Raw genomic sequence first — 27456 nt, forward strand, 5'->3', positions numbered from 1 at the left:
GTTCAGTGCTTTCCTGTCAAATTCCTTACTAGGTGCATGCAAAAGGCCCCACCTTTACTCTTTTCTTTCCCATCATAATAACCACTAGTTGCTCTGTATTTATTGTGTATATGTGTAACATACAGTACAGTTTTATTTAAGTTCATTTCATAGATGACAAAACTCAGAAAATTAAGTGACTTGCCCTTACCTCCTTTAGCTTTCCCAAGGCTTCCTTAAACCCTTGTAGCTCTTGTCTATTTCCTCTAATTATCTGTTTCTAATTACCTAAGGAGAGGAGTTAATGAGTAAAGAATTAAGCATGAAATGTTGGACAGACTATTCTACTCATTAGATCTCAAGTATCTTGAGGTTGAGTGTCAGTTATATGGCAGAATAACTGTAACCTAGCTGTTAATGGTGCCAAGTAGCCCTTCATTTCAACACAACCATGAAAATTTGTTGGGCCTAGTGGGGGCAGACAGAAATGCTTTTAAGAGTCACTTTTCACTTTATGCCCAGAAAAATGTTTTTATTATTAAAAATGTTTATTTCCAGAGAGAAAGGGCGAGAATCCCAAGCAGGCTCTGCAGTGTCAGCACAGAGCTTGTCATGGGGCTCAATCCCATAAAGTTATTACCTGAGCTGGAACCAAGAGTTGGATGCTTAACCGACTGAGCCACCCAGGTCCCCCCAGAAAAATGTTTTAAATGGAGACACCCACTGTGTTTACACTGGAGTTATGACTTTAGTTCTGTTTTCACCTTTTATTGGGAATACAAGGGAACATTACAGTTTCAGATCATTAAATAAACAAATGTGGTGATATACTATCGACAACCATCACGACGTGAATTCTGTGAGTAAGTAGTTTTCCAGTTCGAGGGAAAGGGAGAACCACATTACTCAGCCACCAGAGGGTTTTGGCTTCAGCTTGGGCTGGAAAGAGTACCAGTCCCGGTCAACCAACCATGATCTTCGCCACAGCAAACTGGTATCTCCAATTTTTCAAACTAATTGTAGGAAGAAAGAGTAACTCCAGACTGACCTATAAATTCATCTGGATTGCTACTAAAGTGTCCTCCATTCACAAGTTGGCAAATCTTCAGAGTGACTGTTGGAGCAAGGAGCCTTTCATGTGCTCCCAGTTATTATAGAGTGCGTAGAGGCTGGTAAGCGTCAGTCCTGCTAGCCCACCTCGTGCTGCCCCTCGAAAACCACCTGGGAAAGGAAAAGAAAACAAAAACAAAACAGCCTTGTATTACACAGTGTCCTAGCAGCAAAGGATTAAATAATGTTATCATGAAATTGAGGCACACGATTTGTTTATATGTAAATATTCCATCTCAAACAGAAGTCCTAAAGTTAATACAAGAAACCAAGACAGGTTCAAGAGAAACATCCCTAAATCACCAGTTTAATACATACACTGTATTCTCATTCACAACCATTTTTTCTTTTAATTTTACAATTTGTAGCTAAGATCATGAGCATTAATAATTTGATTTTTCTCAATCTCACTTGTTCCCACACTTCAGACAAGATCTCATGCATATTATTGAAGTCCCAAACAAAGCAATAATTTCCCGTTAGTCATATTGTTTAGAACCCACAAGCCCCACCAATTGATTTACAGCTATAATATAAACAAGGTGACACCCTCTTTGGAAACAGTATTAACATTATCTTTGGACTCTGGACAGGTCCTCTGTTAACTTTGAAGACTCAAGAAGTGGTGATAAGATGGCTATAATCAAGCTTTGAGTTAGGTACTGACACCCCCACCCCCCTCCTCCATTCCTACACTGACATATCAGACAATCTACAATTAATGAGCAATAAGGCACCGAGCAGCATTGTACTTACTGAAAAACAACCCAAGGATTAGACTTTGAACTGTTTTTGCTTAACAAAACAATTTTTTTCATGTGAAAAAAGATTAGCAATATGGATTACACTTGAAATGCAAAAACAAAAACGTTTTCATCAGTTACCTGAAAACAGTCCCCAAGTCTAGTAAGAGGACTAGGGGCACCGAAATAAGCTTTTAAGAAATAACTTGATGTTCTATGGTTTTACAAACAAGTTGATACCATAAATGTCAGGAAGCCCACATTGTACCAATGGAGTATTCATTTTAAGTCCTGTGTTAGGAAGGCAAAGGTGGAACGGAGCTGTGGTCCTGTGATTACCTTCCTAGAGGCCCTCTGGGTACAAACCAGTAAATTCTGTGAAATTCAGTGATGTTGCTGAGTTAGAACACTTCAGACCAAGCATTCCTGCAATGAATGTCCTGCCAGATGGCTTCAGCCGATAGATTAAAGGGCCACTCCCTTCAGGATCCTCTCTAGTCTGAAGATGTCTGATAGCTGACCTGTGTAGGCTTCCAACATGAAGTGCCCTAATTATCTCTCTTAGACAGAAGCTGCAGGCATCATCTACAAACAGCTGTCAAATACGGTGGAGGGGGGGTGGGGTGGGGGGTGGGGGGGATGGGGAGGAGAGGTCAGAAACAATTAAAAAAAAATTAAATGGGAGCTCTCTCCTTGAATCCCACATCATCTCTTGCTATGTTTAGACTAAGTATGGCAGTTGGATTTTGCCCCTGTATTCAATGCAGCTGGAAAATTATAAATGTAATATACACTCAACCTGCTAACTCAAAAACAATCTACCCAGTTTAATAAAAATCTACTTCATGTCTTTGACTAGTAAGTCAACAAAAAGTTCTAGGGGCTGAAAGTAAACTATAATTAGGTCAAATGACTAAAATGAGGAAAATAAACTATGAAGCACAGGAGAATAAATGATATTTGCAACAGCATCAGTATGGCTCAGTTATTAAATCTAAACTTTGTGTGTAATGAGGATTCTTTCAAGCAGGTTATATAGTACTCCATTCTGAGTCGACACAAAAGAAAGGTGGTCTCACTGCTGTTTATTAGCAGAAAAATGATGCAGGGCAGATAACTGAAAGCACAATGATTTTGCAGATGTTTTCCTGGGACTAAACACTGAAAACTCCCCTAGATCTTTAGTTGATTACAGATCCACTGGGCTCTGAACTCTGCCCACTGGTTTGGAAATAGCTGTAAACTGTTCCTTATGGTTGGTCCTTTGCTTTGAGTGTCCTAATTTCTACTTTTGGAAGGATTTTCACATTAGTTCTTAGCTATCAAATAAAGAGCCTCCCTGGGCAGAGGCACTAGGGGTAACATAATGAAACTGTGAACTACAAGACTAAGACCTTAGGGACATCAGTGGCACATTAAGTGTCTCTTATGATCCCCCGGAAAGCTTTCTACTTTCTGACCAAAATGAAACTTAGTTCAAACAAGTCACTTTAAAAAAATTTTTTTAAATGTTTATTCATTTTTGAGAGACAGCATGAGTTGGGGAGAGGCAGAGAGGGAGACACGGAATCTGAAGCAGGCTCCAGCCTCTGAGCTGTCAGCACAGAGCCTGATGCGGGGCTCAAACTCACGAACTATGAGATCATGACTTGAGCCAAAGTCCAACACTGAATCGACTGAGCCACCCAGGCGCCCCAAAATGTCACTTCTTTGAAGGCTAGAAAAAAGTTATTTCCACCAAGTAGATGCTAAACATAGGCAGTGTTTGACTTACTAAGCACAGCTAATTCTGATTGAAGAATAGCCTCTTACCACACACCAAGCCATGTTTTAGTTTTAACTTTCTATTAATTCCAGTGTTTTCCAACTGGTTGTGTTAAACATTTGAGGGCCTTGCCTTTAGGCTTTCTGTAACCAACTTTTGCCCAACTAAGCACAGGAAGTTGATTAGCAAATATTCTTGCTTTGAGCAAGAAGGCCAACGGTCAATGTCTATAAAGCAAAACAAATGTGAGCCAGGTGTTTCAGTTTTACCTTCTATCTTTTTGGTCCTTACACAACTCTTCCAGAAAGGACAAATACTATCTCTTTTAAACATAGGAAAATAAGGCCCAGAATACTTAAGTACCTTGTTTGTGGGGTATAGAGCTGGATAGTGTAGAGCTAACATACTGAACTGACAATTACTTTAGAGCAGGGATCAGAATATTTTTCTTACGGTGGCCAGAAAGTACATATTTTAGGCTTTCAGGGCCCAAAGGCTATTATGTAGATACTTATATAACCACTTAAAATGTAACTACAGTCAACTCTTAACAACGCGTGGGGTTAAGGATGTGACCCCCCCGCCCTGCACAGTCAAAAATCCAAGTACAATTTCTGAGTCCTCCCAAAACTTAACTACTAATGCCTGCTGTTGACTGGAAGCCTTACTGAGAACGTAAACAGTTGATCAGTAAGTATTTTATATGTTATGTGAATTATGTATTACAATCTTACAATAAAGCAAGCTAGAGAAAAGAATGTTACTAAGAAAATCTCAAGACAAAACACATTTATAGTACTGTGCTGATCAAAGAAAACTTTGTACAGTTCAACCTCATGGAGTTCAAAGGTCAACCATATTTAAAAACATAAAACATATTCTTAGCCTCAAGACAGTGAACAGATAGGGATTTGGCCAGCAGGTGTTCTTGGCCCCTGCTTTAGAGGAACTGCCTTATTTACACACTGTCATGGCTATTAAATACTTCCCAAAATTTTATTGAATTTATTTTAAAAATTGAGATAAAGCATATATAAAAGTTACCATTTTAATAGTATAGTTCAGTAGCACTAGGTTTTCTGGGATTGTTGTGCTATCATCACCCCATCCATCTCCAAAGAACTGTTTCCATGTTGCAAAACTGAAACTCTGTACCCATTGAACAGTGTCTCCCCACTCCACCCTTGTAATCTAATGCCTAATTTTTATTTATTATTCAAAAAAAATTTTTTAAGTGTTTATTTTTAAGGAGGACAGAGCATGAGTAGGGGAGGGGCAGAGACAGAGAGGGAGACACAGAATTTGAACCAGGCTCCAGGCTCTGACCTGTCAGCACAGAGCTGGACATAGGACTCGCACTCATCAACCATGAGATCATGACCTGAGCCAAAGTCAGATGCTTAACCAACTGAGTGACCCAGGCGCCCCAAATACCTCATTTTTATTATGTTGATAAAGGTCTTTGCTCACTTTCACTTTTTTTTTTTTTTAATTTTTTTTCAATGTTTATTTATTTTTGGGACAGAGAGAGACAGAGCATGAACGGGGGAGGGGCAGAGAGAGAGGGAGACACAGAATCGGAAACAGGCTCCAGGCTCTGAGCCATCAGCCCAGAGCCCGACGCGGGGCTCGAACTCACGGACCGCGAGATCGTGACCTGGCTGAAGTCGGACGCCCAACCGACTGCGCCACCCAGGCGCCCACTCACTTTTTATTAAAGTAGTCCATATAAACAATTTAAAAAGTGCTAAAAGATTTTAGTGATACACAACAATGTGGCACACTCACCATCCTCACCCTAATTTCTATTTCCAAAGGCAACTACTTTCATTCTCTGCTCTTTATCTTGTTTCTAAAAAACATAACTATCTTGCTAGTTCTTGATTTTTCAATCTTACTTTTTGCCTATTGACTTCATACCAGGAAAACTGTGTTAAGCCTTCTAAGAATGGTATAAAATGTGCTTATGGTAGGAGGTAAGTCACTTACTTTCTATAGGTGATTTCATTTACGAGTCTATGAAGGGAATACTGGTTGCTCTCGTATTATAGACAAATTCAGACAAGTTACTCTCTTGGTGTACCTGTTTAGTGACCTAGTGCTGGTCACGTCAAACCCATTTGACGCCAAAGCCCATTGTCTTTTTCACCATACTGAATCGCCTCCAAGATAGATTAAAAAGAAAAAAAAATAAAAATCTGGACTTCAAGCTGTATTACAAAGCTGTAATCATCAAGACAGTATGGTACTGGCACAAGAACGGATACTCAGATCAATGGAACAGAATACAGAACCCAGAAATGGACCCACAAACGTATTGCCAACTAATCTTTGACAAAGCAGGAAAGAATATCCACTGGAATAAAGAGTCTCTTCAGCAAGTGGTGCTGGGAAAACTGGACAGCGACATGCAGAAGAATGAACCTGGACCACTGTCTTACACCAGACACAAAAATAAACTCAAAATGGATGAAAGACCTAAATGTAAGACAGGAAGTCATCAAAATCCTCCAGGAGAAAGCAGGCAAAAACCTCTTTGACCTCAGCTGCAGCAACTTCTTACTCAACACGTTCTCTGGCGGCGAGGGAAACAAAAGGAAAAATAAACTATTGGGACCTCATCAAAATAAAATTTTTCTGCACAGTGAAGGAAACAATCAGGAAAACTATAAGGCAACCGATGGAATGGGAGATTTTTGCAAAGAAGATAAAGGGTTAGTATCCAAAATCTATAAAGAACTTATTAAACTCAACATCCAAAAAGCAAATAATCCAGTGAAAAGATGGGCAAAAGACATGAATAGACACTTCTCCAATGAAGACATCCAGATGGCCAACCGATACATGAAAAAATGCTCAACGTTATTCATCATCAGGGAAATACAAATCAAAACCACAAAGAGATACCACCTCACACCCGTCAGAATGGCTAACATGAACAACTCAGGCAACAGCAGATGTTGGTGAGGATGTGGAGAAAGAGGATCTCTTTTGCACTGCTGGTGGGAATGCAAACTGGTGCAGCCGCTCTGGAAAACAGTATGGAGGTTCCTCAAAAACTTAAAAATAGAACTACCCTATGACCCAGCAATTGCACTACTAGGTATTTATCCAAGCGATACAGGGATGCTGTTTCGAAGAGGCACATGCACCCCAATGTTTATAGCAGCACTATCAACAATAGCCAAAGTATGGAGAGAGCCCAAATGTTCATTGATGAACAGATAAAGAAAATGTGGTGTATATATATATACATACATATATATATACATATATATACATATATATATATAATGAAGTATTACTCAGCAATGAAAAAGAATGAAATCGTGCCAATTGCAACTACATGAATGGATCTAGAGGGTATTATGCTAAGTGAAATTAGAGAAAGACAAATATCATATGACTTCACTCATATGAGGACTTTAAGATACAAAACAAGATGAACACAAGGGAAGGGAAGCAAAAATAATAAAAAACAGGGAGGGGGACAAAAACATAAGAGACTCTTAAATATGGAGAAGAAACAGAGGGTTATTGGAGGGGTTGTGGAGGGGAGGATGGCCTAATGGGTAAGGGGCATTAAAAAAGTCTACTCCTGAAATCACTGTTGTACTATATGCTAACTAACTTGGATGCAAATTAAAAAAATAAATACAAATTAAAAAAAAAAAACCCAAAACTAAATAAAGTTCAATCACTGCCCCCCTCCCCACCCAAAAAAGGAAATCTATTGAAAGAGGTATTAACAATTGAACTGGGCCTTATGGATGGATTGGATTTCAAATTTACATATTTGGTCATATAACATACACAAGAACAGTGTGGGAGAAAAGTCTGAAAATGGGAGAGGATTAGAGCAAGGAAGGCTAGGATGAGAAATTTAAATTTAGGCTGAAACACAGTGTGTCATCATCAAAGGTTTTTGAAAAGTGATTACTAGAATTAGAACCATACTGGAAGATAAACCAGAAATAGTGGATAAGACAGACTGAAGGTAGAAGCCCAAAGTCAAAATGGCTAATGAAAAATACTGTTGCAGAAGTTCAGCCTTGTGAGAAAAGGCAACTCAGGTGCTAGGTAGTGAACTTCACAAATGATGAAGTGAAGGGACACAGAAGAGAAGGGCAGAAACCAAAGGTGACTCGGAACACTAGAACAGACGTTTCCTGCCTCCCTATTTTTTTTCTTTGCTTTGTTAGAGTGGAAGCAGTATGTGTGACTGTCACAGCACAGCAGCTGACATTCGGGCTTTCCTCAGGACCACCTCCACCCCACTGGTCCCTTCCTAGCAACCCAGGTTCTTCCATGCAAGCATTCACTTATCTCTGCTGTTTTTTGCCTCCCCATATTACTGTCCTCTTAGGACGATTTTCCCCACCAGATTCTTCATCTTTTTGGTTGCTTTCCTGTGGTGGTTATGGTGGTCCAGACCCCTTTTTTGTGTGTATGCCTTAGTATGCTGTAGGATAAATTGCTGAGCAAAGATCTACAAATTTAAAATATTAATAACTAATGTTGACTACTTTGCTTACCTCTGTCAATATTAGGTGTCACTTCCCCTCTGGTAAACATCAGTTACCTATCATCACTTTTTAAAAGATACTTGGTGAAAAATATTATCTTAATGGTTTATTTTGCTTTACCCTGGTTGCCTGTAAGATTTAGTGACTTCTATTGTTTAGTGGTGATTTGTATTTTTCCCTGAAGTGTTCTGTCAATCCTTACTCCATTTTTTAATTGGATTGTTGGTTTAAGTGATCTGTCGAAATGTTTTATATATTACAGCCCTATGCCTGTAATATATGTTACATCTGTCTTAATTTACTGGAAGAATACTGCTGCCAGTAATAGAAATAAAGAAATCATCAAAAAAGTATGGTTAGCATATACAGTTTAATTCTGAAGGCCTGGAACCTATTGATAAATAGTACCTTTTAACAATAATAAGCCCTACATTTACTTATTATGATGAAATGGATTTGTAGGTCTTTTTAACTTTTATTTAGTTTGCTTTTCTAAGATGACTTTCTTATGGAAGGCATAGAATGAAAAGGTCAGGGGCTTTTTGTGAGGGGAAAGGGGGGACCCATATCTTTTGGTTGCTGATGCCTTGTTTCTGAAGATTAGTGACCAGGCCTTTTAAACATTAGTCCTAAGCTTACGAACAAGAGCAAAACTACAGCTGTTCTTGTTCTGATAGAATACTGTTTATTACTGAACAGATTTTCACATGCCACAGAAAATCTAATGACCGTCTGAATACCCTCTGAAAAATATTTAAACTCATTAAACATTGGATTTAAACTAAAATCATCCCATCAGAAATATTCCTTTAAATTAGCCTCCTTTTGTTCTGACAACTACCCATTTTCTCATGTATTTTTCCCCATGATTTTTCTTTCCACGAAAGTAGCTCCAAATCTAAGTTGAGTTATACTACTTTAATTTCAAACTTCCTCTTTTTTAATTTCCATTGTTGAAGAGTTGGAAATATTTTTGGTCAGCAGGAATTAGCCATTCCCTAAATGTAAACTTGTGTCTTTAACAGTTTGGGCTGGCTCTAGACCAAAAGAGTGTCTCACCCCTTTTCTAAATCCCTGAATCTAGAAGCTGAAGTTGTATTTGTATTCCTACCACACAAAATTCCTAATTCTGTGCTCTGTCTTAGGTTTATTTTAAACCAGAAATCAATGAAAGATACTCCTCTGCTTTTGTATACTGATTCTGATGTGCTGAGCTAAATTTAAATTGTTCGGCCAGGAAACTATGAGCTAACGTTGGAATTCTGGGTCAGATACTTCATCTATGTTTCACAATTGCAATGGAAAATGAAATCTATATGTCACCTGACCTAGAATCAATTTGTTTTTGCTTTTTTTCTTCTGAGCCAAGAACTTTCTCTTTCATAATTTAAGCTGAAGGTGTCCCACCCTGTGTTATAAATGCTATGACTGCAAGGAAGTCCCGGACACAGATAGCTAGGCTCCCATGTCTTTCGATATCAAGAATTCAGCCTTTTCTATCTTTTAAATATGCGTAATATGTCTTAAGATGGTAATTCAGTACATTCTTATATTCAGGGATGCCCTCAGCAGAGGAAATGCCACAGCGGCTTACCCTGAGTAAGAAGTCAGGGACTAGTGGTACTGAGGTAGAACTTCAGTGCCCATCAACTGGTGTAACAGCAGCTCCCACTCAACCCCGGCCATTTGCCAACACAAATAATGTAAGCTTGGTATCTTCCATTTATTCAAAAGAAGCTGGAATTCCATATTTTTATGTGAAATCGGTTTCTCAAATATTAATTTGATCTTTTGTAAGCATAGTTTGGGCCAAGTAAACTCTTGCTGAGTGAACCCTTGTGCTGCAGTTAAAGTTTTAAATTATTTTGTCTGACCCTAAAGATTTTCAATGTGAAGTATTTTTTTAAATTACTCTAATATCTAAATATTTTAAAGTTTATTTATTTTGAGAGAGAGCAAGCAAGCACATGCACATGAGTGGGGGACAGAGAGAGAGGGAGGATGAATCCCTAGCAAGCTCTGCACTACCAGCATGAAGCCTGACGTGGGTCTTGAATCCATGAACTGTGAGATCATGACCTGAGCCAAAATCAAGAGTCGGACACTCAAGTGACTGAGCCACCCAGATGCCCCAGTATTTTTAACACAATTTTTCTATGTCAAGGTAACATCTTCATGGACATAAAAGGTATGTAATGTCTTAATCCACCTGGGAGCTCTGTTTACATGAGTACATACACACAAGTAAGAAGTACTGTGAGCTCTTAGGGATAAAATTCCAAATGTGATCCATTTTCTTTTTTTTTTTTTTTAACGTTTATTTTTGAGACAGAGAGAGCATGAACGGGGGAGGGTCAGAGAGAGAAGGAGACACAGAATCTGAAACAGGCTCCAGGCTCTGAGCTGTCAGCACAGAGCCCGATGCGGGGCTTGAACTCACGGACTGCGAGATCATGACCTGAGCCGAAGTCGGTCGCCCAACCGACTGAGCCACCCAGGCGCCCCAAATGTGATCCATTTTCAATACAGAAAAAAACCTCTTACTCTCAGATATATCAGGAAATCTTGGATTTCATAACCCTGTTGAGACTTCTCTTTCTAGCAAAAATGGCTACCTGAAATTTTGATGGAGGAATTTCTAAAAAGAATTAGCTCAGTTAATCAAGTGTCTAATGTCTAAAAAATCAAACAAAAGTAATTTTCAGAGGCATGAGTATAAGTAGCTTAATTAAGCCATTTAAAGCAGAAATGTGATAAAAAAAAATTTGGGCCCATCACTAGTTAGGACCTTTTGAAAGAGGTCCTCTTAATACTGTGCTTATCTATAAAACTGGGGTGTGATGATTATCAGTTCAGTTTTAAATAAAATAAGTCCTATATATATATATCTCAACTTTTACTTTTTTGAGAGAGACTGCATGTGTGAGCAGTGGGGGGGGGGGGGGCGGCGGGAGCGTTGGGGGCGGCAGAGGATCTGAAGCAGGCTCTGTGCTGACAGCAGTGAGTCTGATGTGAGGCTCAAACTCACTGACCGTGAGATCATGACCTAAACCAAAGCTGGAGGCTCAACCGAGTCACCGGGGCACTTCTTAATAAGTTATATTAAGTGCTTATAACTGGGGGTATAACACAGTGAATGCTAATTTCTTTTCCATCTTAGAGAAGGATTTGATATTTGATCTTCACTCAGGTCATTTTGATTCAACTCTTAGGGTTCTGTTTTTTCAAAATCGAATGGTTCACCTATGTTCATAGGAGCATTACTCATAGTAGTCAAAGATGGAGGCAATCCAAGTATCCACTGACTGATGAATGGATAAAGAAAATGTGGTGTATATGTAAAACAGAGTATTATTCATCTTTGAAAAAGAAGGAAATTCTGAAACATGCTATAACATGGATGAACCTTGATGATATTATGCCAAAAGAAATAAGCCAGTCACAAGAAGACAAATGCAGTATTATTATTCCTTACATGAAATACGTAAAATACTCAGAGTTGAAATTCATAGTTAGAAAGCAGAATGGTAGTTGCCAAGGGCTAAAGGATGGGGAAAATGATGTTGGATAGAGTTTCAGTTTTGCAAGATGAAGAAAAGTTCTGGAGTTAGATGAAGGTAATGCTCCACAACAACATAAATATACTTAACATTACTAAACTTACACTTAAAGATGGTTCAGATGGCCAATTTTATGTTTCGTGTACTTTATCAAAATAAAAAAACAAAAACAAAACCCCAAACACCCATGAGGTTTTAGAGAACACTCCATTACACTGCAAAAAATGTGTTAAGTGTACTCTGAAATCTGTGGACACTTCATTTTCAAAGCATACTTCAAAGTGTATTCAGAGATAGCTCTTCATTCAACAGTACCTACCTGTACATTTATACAACATGCCTGTCATGGTTCCAGCTGCTACTGTGTTAAGGTCATCTTCTGCACCTCGTGTTTTCTCAATGATGACACCAAATGCACTATAGAGCAAAGCTACAGGGGAAATGGACTGATTACTAATAAAAAAAGTTATTGGAAGTCAGTAAAGCAATTATATTTAGATAAATCTATCTTACAGACATTCTATAAGCATTCAAAGATATAAAAGAATGATCACTAGAACAGTATTTGTAACAGCAAAAGCTTGTAAATAAAATGCCCATCAAAGCGGATAGACCCAGAAAGGGACTTTCCATATAATGGAATAATACATACTCCGAACAAAAAGTAGGAAAAACTATATTCATTAGCCTGTAAAGCGGGCACATGTGTGTACAACTCAGGATATACAAAGAAAATTTTTGAAGAGCTTCAGAAGAAACACCAATACTAGTTAATTACAAAAAGTTCCATTTTTCTTGGAATCTCAGGAAAAATATTTAAAATTTTCACTTATATTTTATTCTTAATAGCTATACTTTGAATTTAGAAACAAAAACACATGCATTTCTATTCTAAGAGAAATGTTAACTTAAAAAAAAAAATTGAGGTTTGGTTCTGGCACAGGCAAAAACTGTAACACTAGCTTTATTTAGTTTTAACAAGATGCTCCCCAAAACTATCTATCTCTTGTACCTGTAAAGATTCCTACTAATCCTTTTCCTTACCTTTCTCGAAACTATGCTTTATTTGACCCTTCAATGTTACACCAAACTCAGCCTTACAACCCTTCTGTTGTGATATTCTTATATTTCTATAAAGGCTCTTCTTACCCTTTCAACTTATTTAATTGAAACTGAACTTCTATTACATCAGAAACATACAAAGCAACTGGCCATCCCAGTTTTCCTAGGACTGAGACTTGCTTGCAATGCTAAAACTAAGAAAGTCCTTGGGCAGAGCAGGATGGCTTTTCACTCTGGAGATATATAAGCAACCAAACAGGAACAAAGGAGGGTGACTGTGTATGGGGTGGGGGCAAAGAGGACATGAGTAGCATATGGAGGCAATAATTTACTAGGATCTCAAATGTCAATCTGACCTTACAGTGTGAAAATGTACTGCTTCCAAATCCCACAACAAAGCTAGGCTATTATTCTTTCACAACAGATGCTTTTTCTATTTTTCAATGAGATACCTAAAACTTCCCTTACTTAATCTGCCACAATTAAAAGATTTTCAGACTTTCAACCAAGTTACAAAGAAATTTTTGGTTCTTAGAGCATAAGTACCACAGGTACATTTATTATATGCTATGAATAATCAAGAGAGTCAAATATTCATACATAGTATAATATGAAAGCATTTGGTCCTAAATGCTACTAAATTACCCCTTGCTCAGAACTGCAAATGTTTTCATTATCTACAAAGGCCCTATAACAGCTCTGAAAAGTCAGTCTGGGAAACCTACTTAGGTAAACAGAATGCTGAATAGGCTATTAGGAAAACATAGCAAAAGGGTTGCATTAATCTGTATCTTACTACAGGGCCTTGAACCTTTCTTAACATACAAAGGCATTTGACTTGGACCTGAATTATGTGGACTCCATATCTACCTAAAACATGGGTTGGTATCTTGCTTGGACAGGAGAGTATGTAATATCTAAAAAGACTTCAAACACTGAAAAATGGTATTAGCATCTGGAATTATTGTTATGTTGTTCATGGTCTTTTCCTAAGTATTACCTACATTACTCATCAGAGTAGATTCAAATACAATTTTTAATATCCTAGGGCCAGAATTTTGGCAGGTCAAATTGTTCATGATACATATATATCCTTTGCATTAATGATTTATTATTGAGATCTCTACTTACCCAGAGAACCTAGAGTATTAGCCCAAAGTGCCCCTTGCCTAGTCACCATGTTCAAAATCCTACCAGGGCAGAAAGAGAAAGAATCTGTACTTAGAATCATTATTTCTCCAGCACTTTGAAAAACCATAATTGTAGCTATTTACAACGTATAAACCCAACACTCAGGTATTCTTAATTTTATTTTTTTAAAAAACGTTTATTTATTTATTTTGAGAGAGGGAGAGAAGTACATCCGTGCGAGTGGAGGAGGGGCAGAGAGGGAGAGAGCGAAGGGCCTCAATCTCATGAACCATGAGATCGTGACCTGAAAAGGAAATCAAGAGTTGGATGCTTAACCAACTGAGCCACCCAGGTGTCCCCAGGGTTTTCTTAATTTTAAAAGATACCTTAATACTTCCTTAGAATTTAGTAAGGCTGGCTTTTACTTTATACAAATATAAATGAAGGTTACACTTCCAACATTTTTGGGCAATGAGTAAGGAAAATTATTATTAAAAATAAATATAAATCAAATATGGAAAAGCTTTGAATGATAGCCTAGAATGTATTTTATAGAGAAGTTTACAGTAATTGATCCACATTAAAAAAAGAAAAAGACCATTCTAATGGATAATCTAGCTTACAATTAAATTTTTTTGGAGGAAGAATATACTCAAGATATTAAATAGAATCAAAGCGTGGACTGTTACAGAATACAGCAGAATTACAGGGAAGTATTCAAAGAGAAGGAAAAAACCATCTAATTAGAATATGTGGAGAAAGCACATGCTGTGTCTGCTCCCAGACTAGAACTAAGCGGCCCAAGTGAACGCTTAGCACACTCTCAAGGAAGCACAGTTCTGCCTCACACCAGTGCCAGGCGCCACCAGAACAGTGACAGAGGCAACTGGAGGAAAAAGACAGGACTTTCCTCTCCCAGCAGTGTAACACCATCACAGGAATGGTTCTATCCGGACAGCTGACTACTGCTGGAAATTATGAAATTGTAATAACAAAGAATGAAAAAACTCATTTAATGGAGTTAGAGAACTCATTTAAATTAATGCCCAATAACAAAAATTTGTATTATCTCTAAAGCCTGTTTAACACTGCAAATTGGTGAAATTCTTTGGTATGCAATTTGGGCAATATATCTCCACTTACTGGGCCCTTACCAACTTTAATCACCTCTTAATAACCCTTAAAGGCAGAAGGTAGAAAAAAATTTACCTAAGACCAAAAAATAGTATATAATGGAACTAGACTTTGAAGCTATATAGATCTGTCTGGACCCAAACCCTGTCCTTTCAATTTTTACAGGCTGTCTCCTATTTTAAATGTTTGTTTATTTTTGAGAGCAAGAGTGCACAAGGGAGGGGCAGAGAACCTGAGGCAGGGCCTGAACTCAGGAACCATGAGATCCTGACCTGAATCAAGGTCGGAGGTTTAACCCTGAGGCTGTCTCCTATTTTAAATGCTTCCTACCCAGGAATATCAGAATGGTTATATAAAAAGTAATACAGAAGATTTAAAAAATCTGATCTAAAAATTGCAAATGTGACTCTCTCCCTGCACCCCCTGCCCAAACAATACTGTCACTGTTTTAAGAGACAAAGGTTATCTTTTCTAGGAGAACTTCACCTTCAAATTGGTATTTAAAAAACTTTTTTTAACATTTGTTCATTATTGAGAGGCAGAGACAGAGACAGAGCACGAGCATGGGAGGGGCAGAGAGAGGGGGAGACATAGAATCTGAAGCAGGCTCCAGGCTCTGAGCAAGCGGTCAGCACAGAGCCTGATGCAGGGCTCGAACCCGCAAACTGTGAGATCATGACCAGAGCCAAAGTCGGACACCTAACCGACTAAGCCACCCAGGTGCCGCATCTTCAAATTGGTATTTCATGGTATGTTAGGGATTTGCTTCAAAGTAATATGTGAGGGGAGAATGAGATGGTGCATAACTGGTCCCAATCCTGGTTGGTTGACTGTTGAGGAGAGGTTATGGTTCATGGGTCTTCACTGTACTACTGTTTATTTCTGTACATTTTCAAAATTCTCCATAACACAAAAAAGTAAAAAAAAAAAAAATATTGGAGTAAGGGACAAATATTAATATAAATGTAAAAATATACAAGGATCTGGCCTAGTAAAGCAAGATCCACAGTAACAGGAATATGAAAAAGTTGACAAGCCTTCAGGATTCCCAAGGTCTAATTCTAGCACACCTGCTGCCATCTGCTGGCTAAACAACATATAAAGAAGATAAAGCTTAATGTGTCCTGAACCAAGACCATGAGCCATCGAATACATATACTGTGTGACTCCACTCATATATTATTTAGGGAATATCTACATGGACTGGTCATGTTTATTTTTTAGGCAGGGTGAAGATGTACTACTTTCCATTTTCCACAAACTTCAATTTCCTGAGAAGATTCAGAAACTACCACTAAGTTTTAAGAATTTCATGATAACTTTGCGTTAGCCCTCCATTTCAGAAATTGAGAGTAAAATCAATAAAAAGTTCAACTGGAATGAGAGCAGATCCAGCAATCACTCTTACGTGCTTATTTACTATCATGTCCTATGGTTCTGCAGGCCCTCGAACTATCCAAATAATGTACTAGCAATTCAACAACCTGAAAAGCATGTTATATAGAACTGCAGAATGAAAAAGGTGTAGAAGTTAGGATAGGGTAGCACCAGCTAATTGAGGGACACTGACTCAAAAGTCACTCCTTTAAAAACCTTAGTCTCAGTAACTTGATTCCTTAGTTTCTTTTATTTTCAGTAAGAAAATAAAAAAATTGATCAAAACATATGTCAATAATCAACATGTGTCATCTCAAGGCTGTGTTCATGAAGCCAACAAAGTAGTTTAATATTCAAATATCACTACATTAGATGATTACATAAGACTTACTGTACGTTTCTTGGTTTGGACCAGGGCATATTCTGGGTTTCCTTCAATCCTAGCCGTAGACCATTCATTGCTCCAAATGCAGCCCCTAGTAAATCACAGTAACAATTCATCCAAATAATGCAGCTTTGTATTAAAAAACAACTGCACTTGATTCTTTTTTACTTTTTAATAGACAAAGATAAACAAAAATAATGATTATTTATTGTTATTATTTTTAAAGATCTTATTTTTAAGTAATCTCTACACCCAATGTGGGGCTCGAACTTACAACCTCAAGATCCAGAGTCACATGCTCTACTGACTGAACCAGCCAGGTGCCCCTAAATAATGATTCTTTAAAACCCTGAAACCAATATTTGAACTGCTTTGGATTTTAAGCACTTTTAAAAAGATGAGAGAGACAGCAAGTGTGCGATTAGGGGAGAGGGGCAGAGGGAGAGACAGAATCTTAAGCAGATTCCAGGCTCAGCACAGAGTCCAATGCAGGGCTCAATCTCATGATCCTGGGATCATGACCTGAGCCCAAATCAAGAGTCAGATGCTCAACTGACTCAGCCACCCAGTCGCCCCGGATTTTAAGCATTTTTGACTATGTGGATTGAGGACACTGAAAAAAAAAAAAAAATTATCATACCCACCTGTCATGCAACATCCTCCGATGGTAAAGAATGCCAGTTCAAATCTACCCCGGGTTTTATTAGCTCCAGTCGGTAAAATAAACTCATCTGTATCCTAAAAAGGTAATAATGAAAACTGAGTTGAGCTCCCCTCAAGACCCAGTACTTGCAAAATGTTTCCTCATTTGTCAAAGTAGTTTTTCACAAAAAGTAAACCCTTAAATTAACTAAAACCCAACTATACTTAGTCAAACCAAAATAAAACTTTGTGCAATAGCAACCCCTATATCAAAGTGGAATGAAATATACAACATATACAATTATACTCATTAGTTCTTAGGAGGCTTAGTTCTTAGGAACTAAGTTTCTAAGTTCTTAGGAACTTAGTTTCTCAATGTAAGTCTGATAGATTGTAATCAATTTAATTTACCTTACTTAATGATGAATATGAAGTAACAGTGCTAGAGAGTTTAGGAAGCACAGCTCTAGAGAAAGGGAAACTGAAAGGTATGACAAGTCACAGGTTACTGGATTGAAATAAACCAGTGTGGAAAAAGAGAGCAACTCTCATTCTGTAGCTACTATTTATTATCAAGCACAATTTACCATGTGTAAAACCAAATGAAATAAGAGAAAGGGCAGAAACTATAAAAGCACAAAAGTTTGGATCAGTTATGCAAGGGCAAAATTACCTTCCTAATAAATAATTCTTTTTTAAAATTTTATTTATATTTATACATTAAATGTTTGTTTATTTTTGAAATAATAAAGCAAGGGAGGGGCAGAGAACCCGATGTGGGGCTCAAACCCACGAACCACGAGATCATGAACTGAGCTGAAGTCATGTTTAACCAACTGAGACACCCGGGCACCCTTAATTCTCCTTTGTTTTTAAGTTTTCTTTTTTACATATTTTGAAAGAAAGAGAGATGCACGTGTACAAGCGGAGTGGGGGGGGGGGGCAGAGAATGAGTATGAGTGGGAGAGAGAGAATTCCAAGCGGGCTCTGCACTGTCAGCATAGAGCGTGAAGCAGGGCTCAATCCCACAAACTGTGAGATCATGACCTGAGCTGAAACCAACAGTGGGACACTTAACTGATGGAGACACCCAGGTGCCCCTTAATAAATAATTTTTAACTCTTTGGGGGAGCATATATTCTTTTGATAATCTTTGAAAGCCATCGTCTCTCTTTCCAGTAAATGCATACACAAACTTGATACAAATGCTGAGTCACCCAAAAATCCTAAGTTGAAAATGCTACTGTAAGAGTATATGATCGATTCTATAATATACTCTTAAAATTTTTTTTAAGGTTTATTTTGAGAGAAGGAGGGAGGGAGGGAGAGGGAGGGAGGGAGCGAGAGACAGAGGGAGGGAGCGGGAGGGAGGGAGCGGGAGGGAGGGAGCGGGAGGGAGGGAGAGAGAGAGACGGAATTCAAGTGGGGAAGGGGCAGAGAGAGAGGGAGACACAGAATCTGAAGCAGGCTCCAGGCTTTCAGCTGTCAGCAGAGCCTGACGTGGAGCTTGAACTCCCGAGCTGTGAGAATATGACCTGAAATGAAGTCAGATGCTTAACCAACTGAGCCACCCAGGCGCCCCATGATTCTATAATATACTCTTATAAAGAACACATTCAATACATAATTGCCAAACTTTCTATACAAAAATGGTTAAAACACTGCTGGCAACTTGCTAACAAGGAAACATCCCTTTACCAAATATGGAACTTCAGTGAGCTACAGCTCTGCACTGGCTTTTTATTTCTGGCTTGTGCATACATTCTCAGCAAAAAATGCACAAATAAGCAAGCACAGCTACTCTCATCACACAAATGGTCTGGTGGGCAACAACAAACAAACTCTGAAGAGATCCTAGGTTATTACACAGTTTTGTGAATTTTGGGTGCTTCTTGACCTTATTAATGACTTAGTTTTAAATTTTGTTTCTGGAGGGGTGCCTGGGTGGCTCTGTCGGTTAAGCGCCTGACTCTTGGTTTTGGCTCAGATCATGATCTCATGGTTCATTAGTTTGAGCCCCATGTCGGGCTCTTCGCTGTCAGTGCAGAGCCTACTCTCCTTCTCTCTCTGACCCTCCCCGGCTCAGGCTCTCTCTCTCTCTAAATAAGTAATTAAACTTAAAAAATAAAAATAAAAATAAGTTGTGCTTCTGGCTTGAGGTTTTTAGAAATGCCATGTGATTTAATGAGATACATATTTCTTCAATCCAGAAATGGATCATGTATTACAAACAGGAAACTAAGAAAACGGTCAGGATGGACATTAATAAGCACAAGTGCATGTCATCTCCAACTCACTCTTTGCTAGGGTCAACTGGGATAAAAGTACTATGAGGATGAAGGCAAATATACATCAATTCACACCCAGAGCCACCTGGAAACAATCTGATGCTTAATTGTCACCGGGGCTTATTAATCTCAACTGTGTCATATAACAAAAATTTCCAAAGATATTTTGAGGGAGGGGTCACTGGCCAAATTATATTAATCTCCATAAAATTAAGGCTTTTGGTTTCTATAAAAATAGGATTAACAGTTTATGATGTTATAGAAAAAAGACTTCTGCAAGCCAAATTTAAACTGCAAAAAATAACCACTTACCAAGGCTGATCTCAAAGTATCTTTATACAATGTATGTAGGGAAGATACACTGAAAAGTTCAAGTTCAACTTGTGCTGCTGACAGGGTAGGACACTAGCACCACTAAAAGATCACCAATACCATTGTTTACTACCACAGAAAAGAAACAAATCCAAGGATGGGCACCAGTGTACCTGATAAAATAGTCAGGTGGCTGAGATTATGTGAAATATTTATATTTCAACTGCATGTTAGAAATATTCAAATTCTTGTTTTTTGAAAAAATATCATTTACTATTTATTTTTGAGAGAGAGAGAGAGACAGCGAGCGAGCGCAAACAGGGGAGAGGGAAAGAGAGGGAGACACTGAATCCAAAGCAGGCTCCAGGCTCTGAGCTGTTAGCACAGAGCCAGACACAGGGCGCGAACCCATGAACTGTGAGACCATGATCTGAGCCAAAGTTGGACGCTTAACTGACTGAGCCACGCAGGCATCCCCAAATTCTTTTTTTTTTTTTTTTAACATTTATTTATTTTTGAGACAGAGAGAGACAGAGCATGAACAGGGGAGGGTCAGAGAGAGGGAGACACAGAATCTGAAACAACTCCAGGCTCTGAGTTGTCAGCACAGAGCCCGACGCGGGGCTCGAACTCACAGCCCTCACGGACCGCGAGATCATGACCTGAGCTGAAGTCGGCCGCTTAACCGACTGAGCCACCCAGGCGCCCCAAATTCTCCTTGTTTATACTGGATGTTCATCTGGCCTAACAAAGAGGAAGACTATTTACTTAATATAATATTTAACATATTGGCGAGGATGCAAAAGTGGTGACAACACAAATCAATAGTAAGAGAAACCACAAATGGTGCCTCAAATAAGAGCTGTTGCCAAAAATCAGTATATGGTGAGTTCACAAGTAGTACTTAACATGTCTGTCTTTCAAAAGTATGGAAAAACGTTCCACAAAATGCAACTTCTTAAGGTACAGTTTTTAAATTTAGGCTTTCCATGGTTTTTATAAAAATAGACAATGAGACGAGAAAACTTTTTCAATTCTGAAGTCCCTCTAACATTTGAATGGGAGATGTCACTACAAATGTGAGTGATTAAGCAAGAATCACAATTTCTTTAAAATACAGAATTTTCTTTGATGTCTAACCTTTTTGGCCCTGCCTAGCAATGCAGGGTCCCAATGTTACTGTATTTTTAAATGGAGCTACAGTATAACCTTTAAGCTTAAATCCAACATTTAAGCAAACTACATTTGATTAGTTTTGAAATTTTGAGTAAAATGCTGACAGAGAGGTACTTTTGAAATAAAAGCAATAAACCTACAGTGTAGATAATATTTGACAAACACTTCCAGCAAAAACAAACAAATTTTAAACAAGCCCTAATCAACTTGCTTCTGTTCAAAACACACTCAACAAGAGATGCCTGAGTGGCTCAGCTAAGCTTCTGACTTCGGCTCAGGTCATGATCTTGCGGTGAGTTCAAGCCCCATGTTGGGCTCTGTGCTGTCAGCTCAGAGCCTGGAGTCTGCTTCAGATTCTGTGTCTCCCTCTCTCTCTGCCCCTCCCCTGTTCGCATTCTGTCTCTCAAAAATAAACATTAAAAAAAACAAACAAACAAACACACTCAACAAGAAATTCAAAGGTCAAATATTTAGTGTTTCATCTTGAAACAAAAAGTCCTAACCATTACTCTTAAAACCCACACAATTTATGGATATATAATTCATATACCATATAATTCACCTATTTAAAGTGTATAATTCAGTGGTTTTGAGTTTTTAGTATATTCACAATTGTACAACAAAGACTATAATCAGTTTCAGAGCATTTTCATTACCCCAAAAAGAACCCCATACCTGTTAGCAGTCATTCTCCATCTATCCCCTACCCTGGGCAGCCACTACTCAATTTGCTTTCTGTCTCTTTATATTTATCAGTAGTGAACATTTCATATAAATAGAATCATACAATACGTGGTCTTTTATGACTGGCTTCTTTTATTTAGTAAGTTTACAAGGTTCACCCATGTTGTAGCAAGCATCATTACTGCATTCTTTTTTTATTGCTACAAAATATCTCCTTGCATGGAGATGCCACATTTTGTTTATCCATTCTTAACTTGGATATTTGGATTGTGTCTACTTCTTGACTATTTAGAATAAAGCTGATATGAGCATTCATGTATAATTTGTTGTGTGGACATATGTTTTCAGTTCTCTTGGGTATATATCTATGAGTGGAATTACTGGGTCATACAGTAACCCTACTTTTAATATTTTGAGAAACTGTGAGACTATTTCCAAAGCAGCTAGTTCAATTTACACTTCCACCAGTAGTGCATGAAGGTCCAATTTCTCCACATCCTTACTAACATCAGTTATTGCCTGTGTTTCTAACTATAGCTATAGCAGGTGTGAAGTGGTATCTCACTTTGTTTTTGTGATTTGCATTTCTCTAGTAAGTGATATGGAACATGCTTCATGTGATTATTGAACATTTGTGTATCTTCTTGGAGAAATGTCTGTTCAGATCTTTTACCCACTTTTAAACTTCTTATAAATGAGTTTTAAGAGTTTTCTAAAAAATTACATATTCTTGATTTAAGTCCTTATCAAATATTAAATGATTTACAGTTATGTTCTTTCAGTTTGTGAACTGTCTTTTCCTTATTCTTAAGTGTGTAGTCTGGAGTAGAAAAGTTTTAAATTTTTATTAAAACCAATTTATCAGTTGTTTTTAGTAACTTATTCTTTTGGTGTCATGTCTAAGAAATCAATGCCTAATTTATTTTTTAGAAGTTTTTATTTATTTATTTTGAGAAAGAGCGTGCATGTGAGGGGGAGGGGGAGAGAGAGAGAGAGAGAGAGAGAGAGAGAGAGAGAGAGAGAGAGAGAGAATACCAAGCAGGCTCTGCGTTCAGCGAGGAGGCCGACATGGGGCTTGATCCAATTACCCTGAGATCATGACCTGAGCTGATATCAAGAGTTGGATGCTCAACAGACTGAGTCACCCAGGTGGCTCCAGTAATCGCTTTAAATATAAATGGATCAAACTCTGTAAACAAAGGTCATAAGATCAGCACAATGGATAAAAATACCATGATCCAACTACACTGAGGTTTACTTTAGTTCCAAAAACAAAGAGGTTCAAAGTGAAATGACAGAAAAAGATTATTCCAGGCAAATAATAACCAAAAGAGAACAGGGTGAACATAGGAGTATCAGAAAATATAGATTTTACATAATAATAAAAGGTCATAAAAATATTAAAAAGTTTCAATGTAGTAAAAAGATTAAATTATAAACATATCTAGTAAGAGACCATTAAAATACATTAAATATAAAATGATGGAATTAAGGGGCGCCTGGGTGGCGCAGTCAGTTAAGCGTCCGACTTCAGCCAGGTCATGATCTCGCGGTCCATGAGTTCGAGCCCCGCGTCAGGCTCTGGGCTGATGGCTCGGGAGCCTGGAGCCTGTTTCCGATTCTGTGTCTCCCTCTCTCTCTGCCCCTCCCCCGTTCATGCTCTGTCTCTCTCTGTCCCAAAAATAAATAGAAACGTTGAAAAAAAAATTAAAAAAAAAATGATGGAATTAAAGGTAGAAATAGAAATTTCTACACTAAGAACTGGAAACTTCAATAATCTATTTTCAATAATGGATAGCAAACATTATAACCAGACAGAAGGTAGTAAGAAAATAAGGACTTAACACAATAAATCAAACAGCAAACAGATCTAACAGACATATACAAAACACTCTGCCGAACAATAATAGCACAGATATATGTCTCAAGTGCATGTGGGACATCTTCCAAGATAGATCATGTAAGGACACAAAGTAAGTTTCAAAAGATTTTAAAAGATATCATAGAGAGTATCCTCTCCGGCCACAACAGTAGGAGTTAGAAATCAGTAACAGAAAGAAAACTGAAAAATTTACAAATTCATGGAAATTAAATAACACACCCTTTACTTAAGAGATGAATAAAAAAGAAAACGACATGTCAAAATTTATGAGATCCAGTGAAATGTAAAATGGTATAGCTGCAATTCCTCAGAAAATAATAAAATTTCCCTAAGATCCAGCGATTTTACATCTGGATATGTAACTAAAAGAATTAAAAGGAGAGTTGGGAAAAGACATTTGTACACATTAGTGTAATGTTCACATCAACAGTAGCTAAAATACAGGAGCCATCCAAGTGTCCAGGAACAGATGAATGGATAAGCAAAATGGAATATTATTCAATTAAATATTATCCAGCCTAAAAAAGGAGAAATTCTGACATAAGGTATAATATAGATGAAACTTGAGAACATTATGTTAAATGAAATAATCCAATCACAAAAGACAAATACAGTACGATTCCACTTATTTGGGGTACTTAGAGTATCAAAAACAGAAAGCAGATGGGTAGTTTCCATGGGATGGGTGGGAGGGAGGGTGGAATGAAGTTATTTTTTTAACAGGCATAGTTTGTTTTACATGATGAAACGGGTTATGTATATGGTAGGTGGTAATTGTTGCCTAATCTTATAAATGCATTTGGTAACATTGAACAGTATACTTAAAAATGGGTCAGATGGTAAATTTTATGTTAGTATACTTTACAAATGTTTAAATAGGGAGAAAAAACACACCTTGAACCTCAAAAACCCTTTAAAGGGATAGTATCAGGGAGATGCAAGCCAAATCTCCAGAGTTTCAGAACAAAGAAAAAAGGTGGATGGAGACCAGAGTTGGTGCCTCCAGAAGTATGTATCGTAGATCTAGTTAGCGTAAGAAACTTTTTTTTTAAACAGTAAGATAACACACCAAACTAGTAAATTCATAAAAGGACTAGTCTTAATCTTACCTGCACGAGATAACGTGGATCCACATTTAAATAAGGAGACAGAGGGTTCATACCAGTCACTAGAGAGAAAACAAAGCATATTGCAATGAAATTCTAAAAAGTTATTTCATTTAGTGTTAATTACACTGTTTTGTTTTCCAATTTTGATTTATAGGCTCACTTGAATATGAAAATTTCTCCTTTTCTATGCTCATCCTGTCTGGCAGTTTTGAGGCTGCTTCCTCCTGAGGTCCTGAATACCAAACCATGCCTTACACTAGGAAAATGGTATGAGTTCAGGCTGTCATACCCAGAAGATATTGGCAATAATGTGGATTAAATAATCAAAGTAGCAGGAAGCATAGCCAAGGTCAATTATAAAGCTAATTTCTCTCTACTTTGCTACAAGGATGCTTGACATCTATACAAATTGCAAAATAAGACTGACAAGAGACCAATCAATTCCATGAGAAAAACAGTGCTTGGGTTATGTGTTGTATATAAATATTTTAAGGCAGTTCCTTCAGATCTTAAGGCAGTTCCTTCAGCAGTATTGACAGCTGCGGACACAGATTTGCTGTGGCAGTGTAGAGGGTTCTCGGGTTATCACCATAGGCATGGGGGTCATAACAAAAGAAAATGGAAACTTACAGACAGCCACACTTGAATCCCACTAACTTTGATGACAGAAAAATGTCAATCAGCTTTCTCATATTTTAAATTTAATCCTTGAATCCTGTGCACCTCAGTTGACTGCTCACAATCTATGAAATACTCGTCTTCTCATCAATATGAATTCTATATTCAATATCTTGAACTTCATTACCACCATCCTTATTGCTACCATCTTAGTCCAACCATTAAAGCTCACCTAGACTACTGTAACAATCTCCTACTTAAATGGGCTCCTCATTTGCTCTAATCCCTTCAATTTACTTCCTATGTAGCAACTAAAGTGATTTTTTTAAGAAAAGGAAATCAGCCTTAATGGCTTCCATTCACACTTGTAATCAAATCCAAACTTCCTACCATGGTTTACAAAACACTGCATTAGTGGTCATTCCTTGCCCTCCTCACCTCATTATCTCCTACTACTCCAACTCCCTTGCAACTCTATAGACACACTGGCCCATCATTTGTTCCTTAAACATGCCAACTTTGTTTTTTCTCAGGGCATTTGGGCTATTTTCCCTTGTACACCTGCCTCACCTCGGATCTATACTATATTCAGGTCACAGCTCAAATGTCAACACCCTCTAGTTGCATTCTCTGACCCACTCTCAAACAGCATCCTGCTCCCATCACCATCTCATGACCCGGTTTTGATGGCTTTATGTACACTTATACATATAACTGAAATGTGTTTATTTGTGTTACTTGGCTCAGTTCACTGAACGCAGCAGTCATCTAACTGTTGGTAGTCCTCTATCCAGAAAAGTCGTTGGTTGATCCCAGGTGCTCAGTGAATGGTGTTCATCCCTCCATTTCTCAATTTACCTTCAAATCTTAATCAAATTAACGTAACAATGCTTGGTCACATTAAGGTAATGCCCTCTGTGCTCCAAAACTCAGACCTCCGAAGACGTATGTGTAAAATGCGTTCCAGATTCAGTTTTGGCAGAGGTGACACTGGGCTCTTTTGTTCTTGAGCATAAAGTACCTGGAGAATCAGAACAAGTTCTGTTCATCCATTTGAACACCCACAAAGTCACAGACATCTGGAACACATATTCACAGGATTGAAAGGGCACAGGTAGGACATTCATGCTTCTGCACTTTCGATCTTGCATATTTCCTTTCCTAAAATTCTTAACTTTTTTTCTTCAAGTCCGTAAGTGACTTTTAAAGCGCAGCTCGCTTCTCAGCTCCTCCCGCAGGCTCGACTCCCGTTTCTTTCTTGGCTATTCGCACTATTAAATGTTTTGCCCTCACGGCTACTGTGTGGTTTCGAAACACAGAACTTTGTGTTTGAAAAGTTATTTACAGACTCGTTGTTTGGAATGCATTTACTTGCAGAGCTGGGCTCTCCTCTTAATCTAGAGCCAAGCACACAGATCAACACACAAGGAATGTGCGGGAGGAAAAATGAGGCAACGTGCTTGGATATAAAAAGAACATGCAACATCTCCTGAGTCCAGGTCACCCAAACGGAACTTCTCGGGGATCCGTGGCTCCAAAAACTGGCTCAATCTTGAAAGAGGCAGCGCAAACACACTAACCCCACCACTGGTACTAAGATTGTGAACGTCAGCCCCCAAAAAGGAACAGTACACGCTACACATCTGGCGGAGTCGCAAGAACCGCTGAGAAACGTTCACAACCTAGGCCCGATACTCACGCGGGACGCCGGCCAGATCCGCGTGCGAGTAACCTGCCCCACCGGCTCCGAAAAAGCCGGCCAACCCCCCTGTAGTTTTGTTCCCGCTTCCCCCGCCGCTCTCCATGATGTTGCAGCAAACCGCCCGTCTGCTCTTCCCCGCCACCTGAGGCTGGGTTCTTCTGCTGGGCCGTTGCTCCCCAGTCACAGCGGGGAGACCCGCGTTACCACTGCCTCCTTCACACGGTGACCTTCCGGGAGCCGGTACGCGTTAATCCTTGCACTTCCGCTTTGC

At 38.4% G+C, this 27456-nt stretch overlaps 1 protein-coding gene and 1 non-coding gene across 2 annotated transcripts; both read right to left on the minus strand.

Annotated features, from left to right (window-relative positions):
- Positions 1 to 726: 726 nt before the first annotated feature.
- On the minus strand, positions 727 to 27441 carry LOC115527718 (mitochondrial import inner membrane translocase subunit Tim23). Its single transcript, XM_030335512.2, has 7 exons — positions 27183 to 27441; positions 24866 to 24924; positions 17417 to 17510; positions 16779 to 16863; positions 13877 to 13935; positions 12003 to 12113; positions 727 to 1200 (listed from the first exon to the last, which is right to left on the minus strand). Exons 1-7 carry the CDS (start codon positions 27286 to 27288, stop codon positions 1085 to 1087), a joined length of 630 nt encoding a protein of 209 aa, XP_030191372.1. The 5' UTR covers positions 27289 to 27441; the 3' UTR covers positions 727 to 1084.
- LOC115527848 lies at positions 14646 to 14849 on the minus strand. The gene has a single exon (XR_003973078.1). It is a non-coding gene; the product is annotated as a small nucleolar RNA SNORA74 (small nucleolar RNA).
- Positions 27442 to 27456: the final 15 nt, after the last annotated feature.

This window comes from Lynx canadensis, chromosome D2, assembly GCF_007474595.2.
Source record: "Lynx canadensis isolate LIC74 chromosome D2, mLynCan4.pri.v2, whole genome shotgun sequence".
NCBI classification, from domain to species: Eukaryota; Metazoa; Chordata; class Mammalia; order Carnivora; family Felidae; genus Lynx; species Lynx canadensis.

Bases quoted from the DNA above. Each gene is read 5' to 3' on its own strand.
- LOC115527718 (XM_030335512.2), bottom strand. From the start codon at position 27,288: ATGGAGAGCGGCGGGGGAAGCGGGAACAAAACTACAGGGGGGTTGGCC. The intron at 17,511-24,865 runs GTAAGATTAAGA...TTACCTTTTTAG, and splicing joins ATCCACGTTATCTCGTGCAG to GATACAGATGAGTTTATTTT. The intron at 13,936-16,778 runs GTAAGTCTTATG...CTGCCCTGGTAG, and splicing joins TCCAAACCAAGAAACGTACA to GATTTTGAACATGGTGACTA.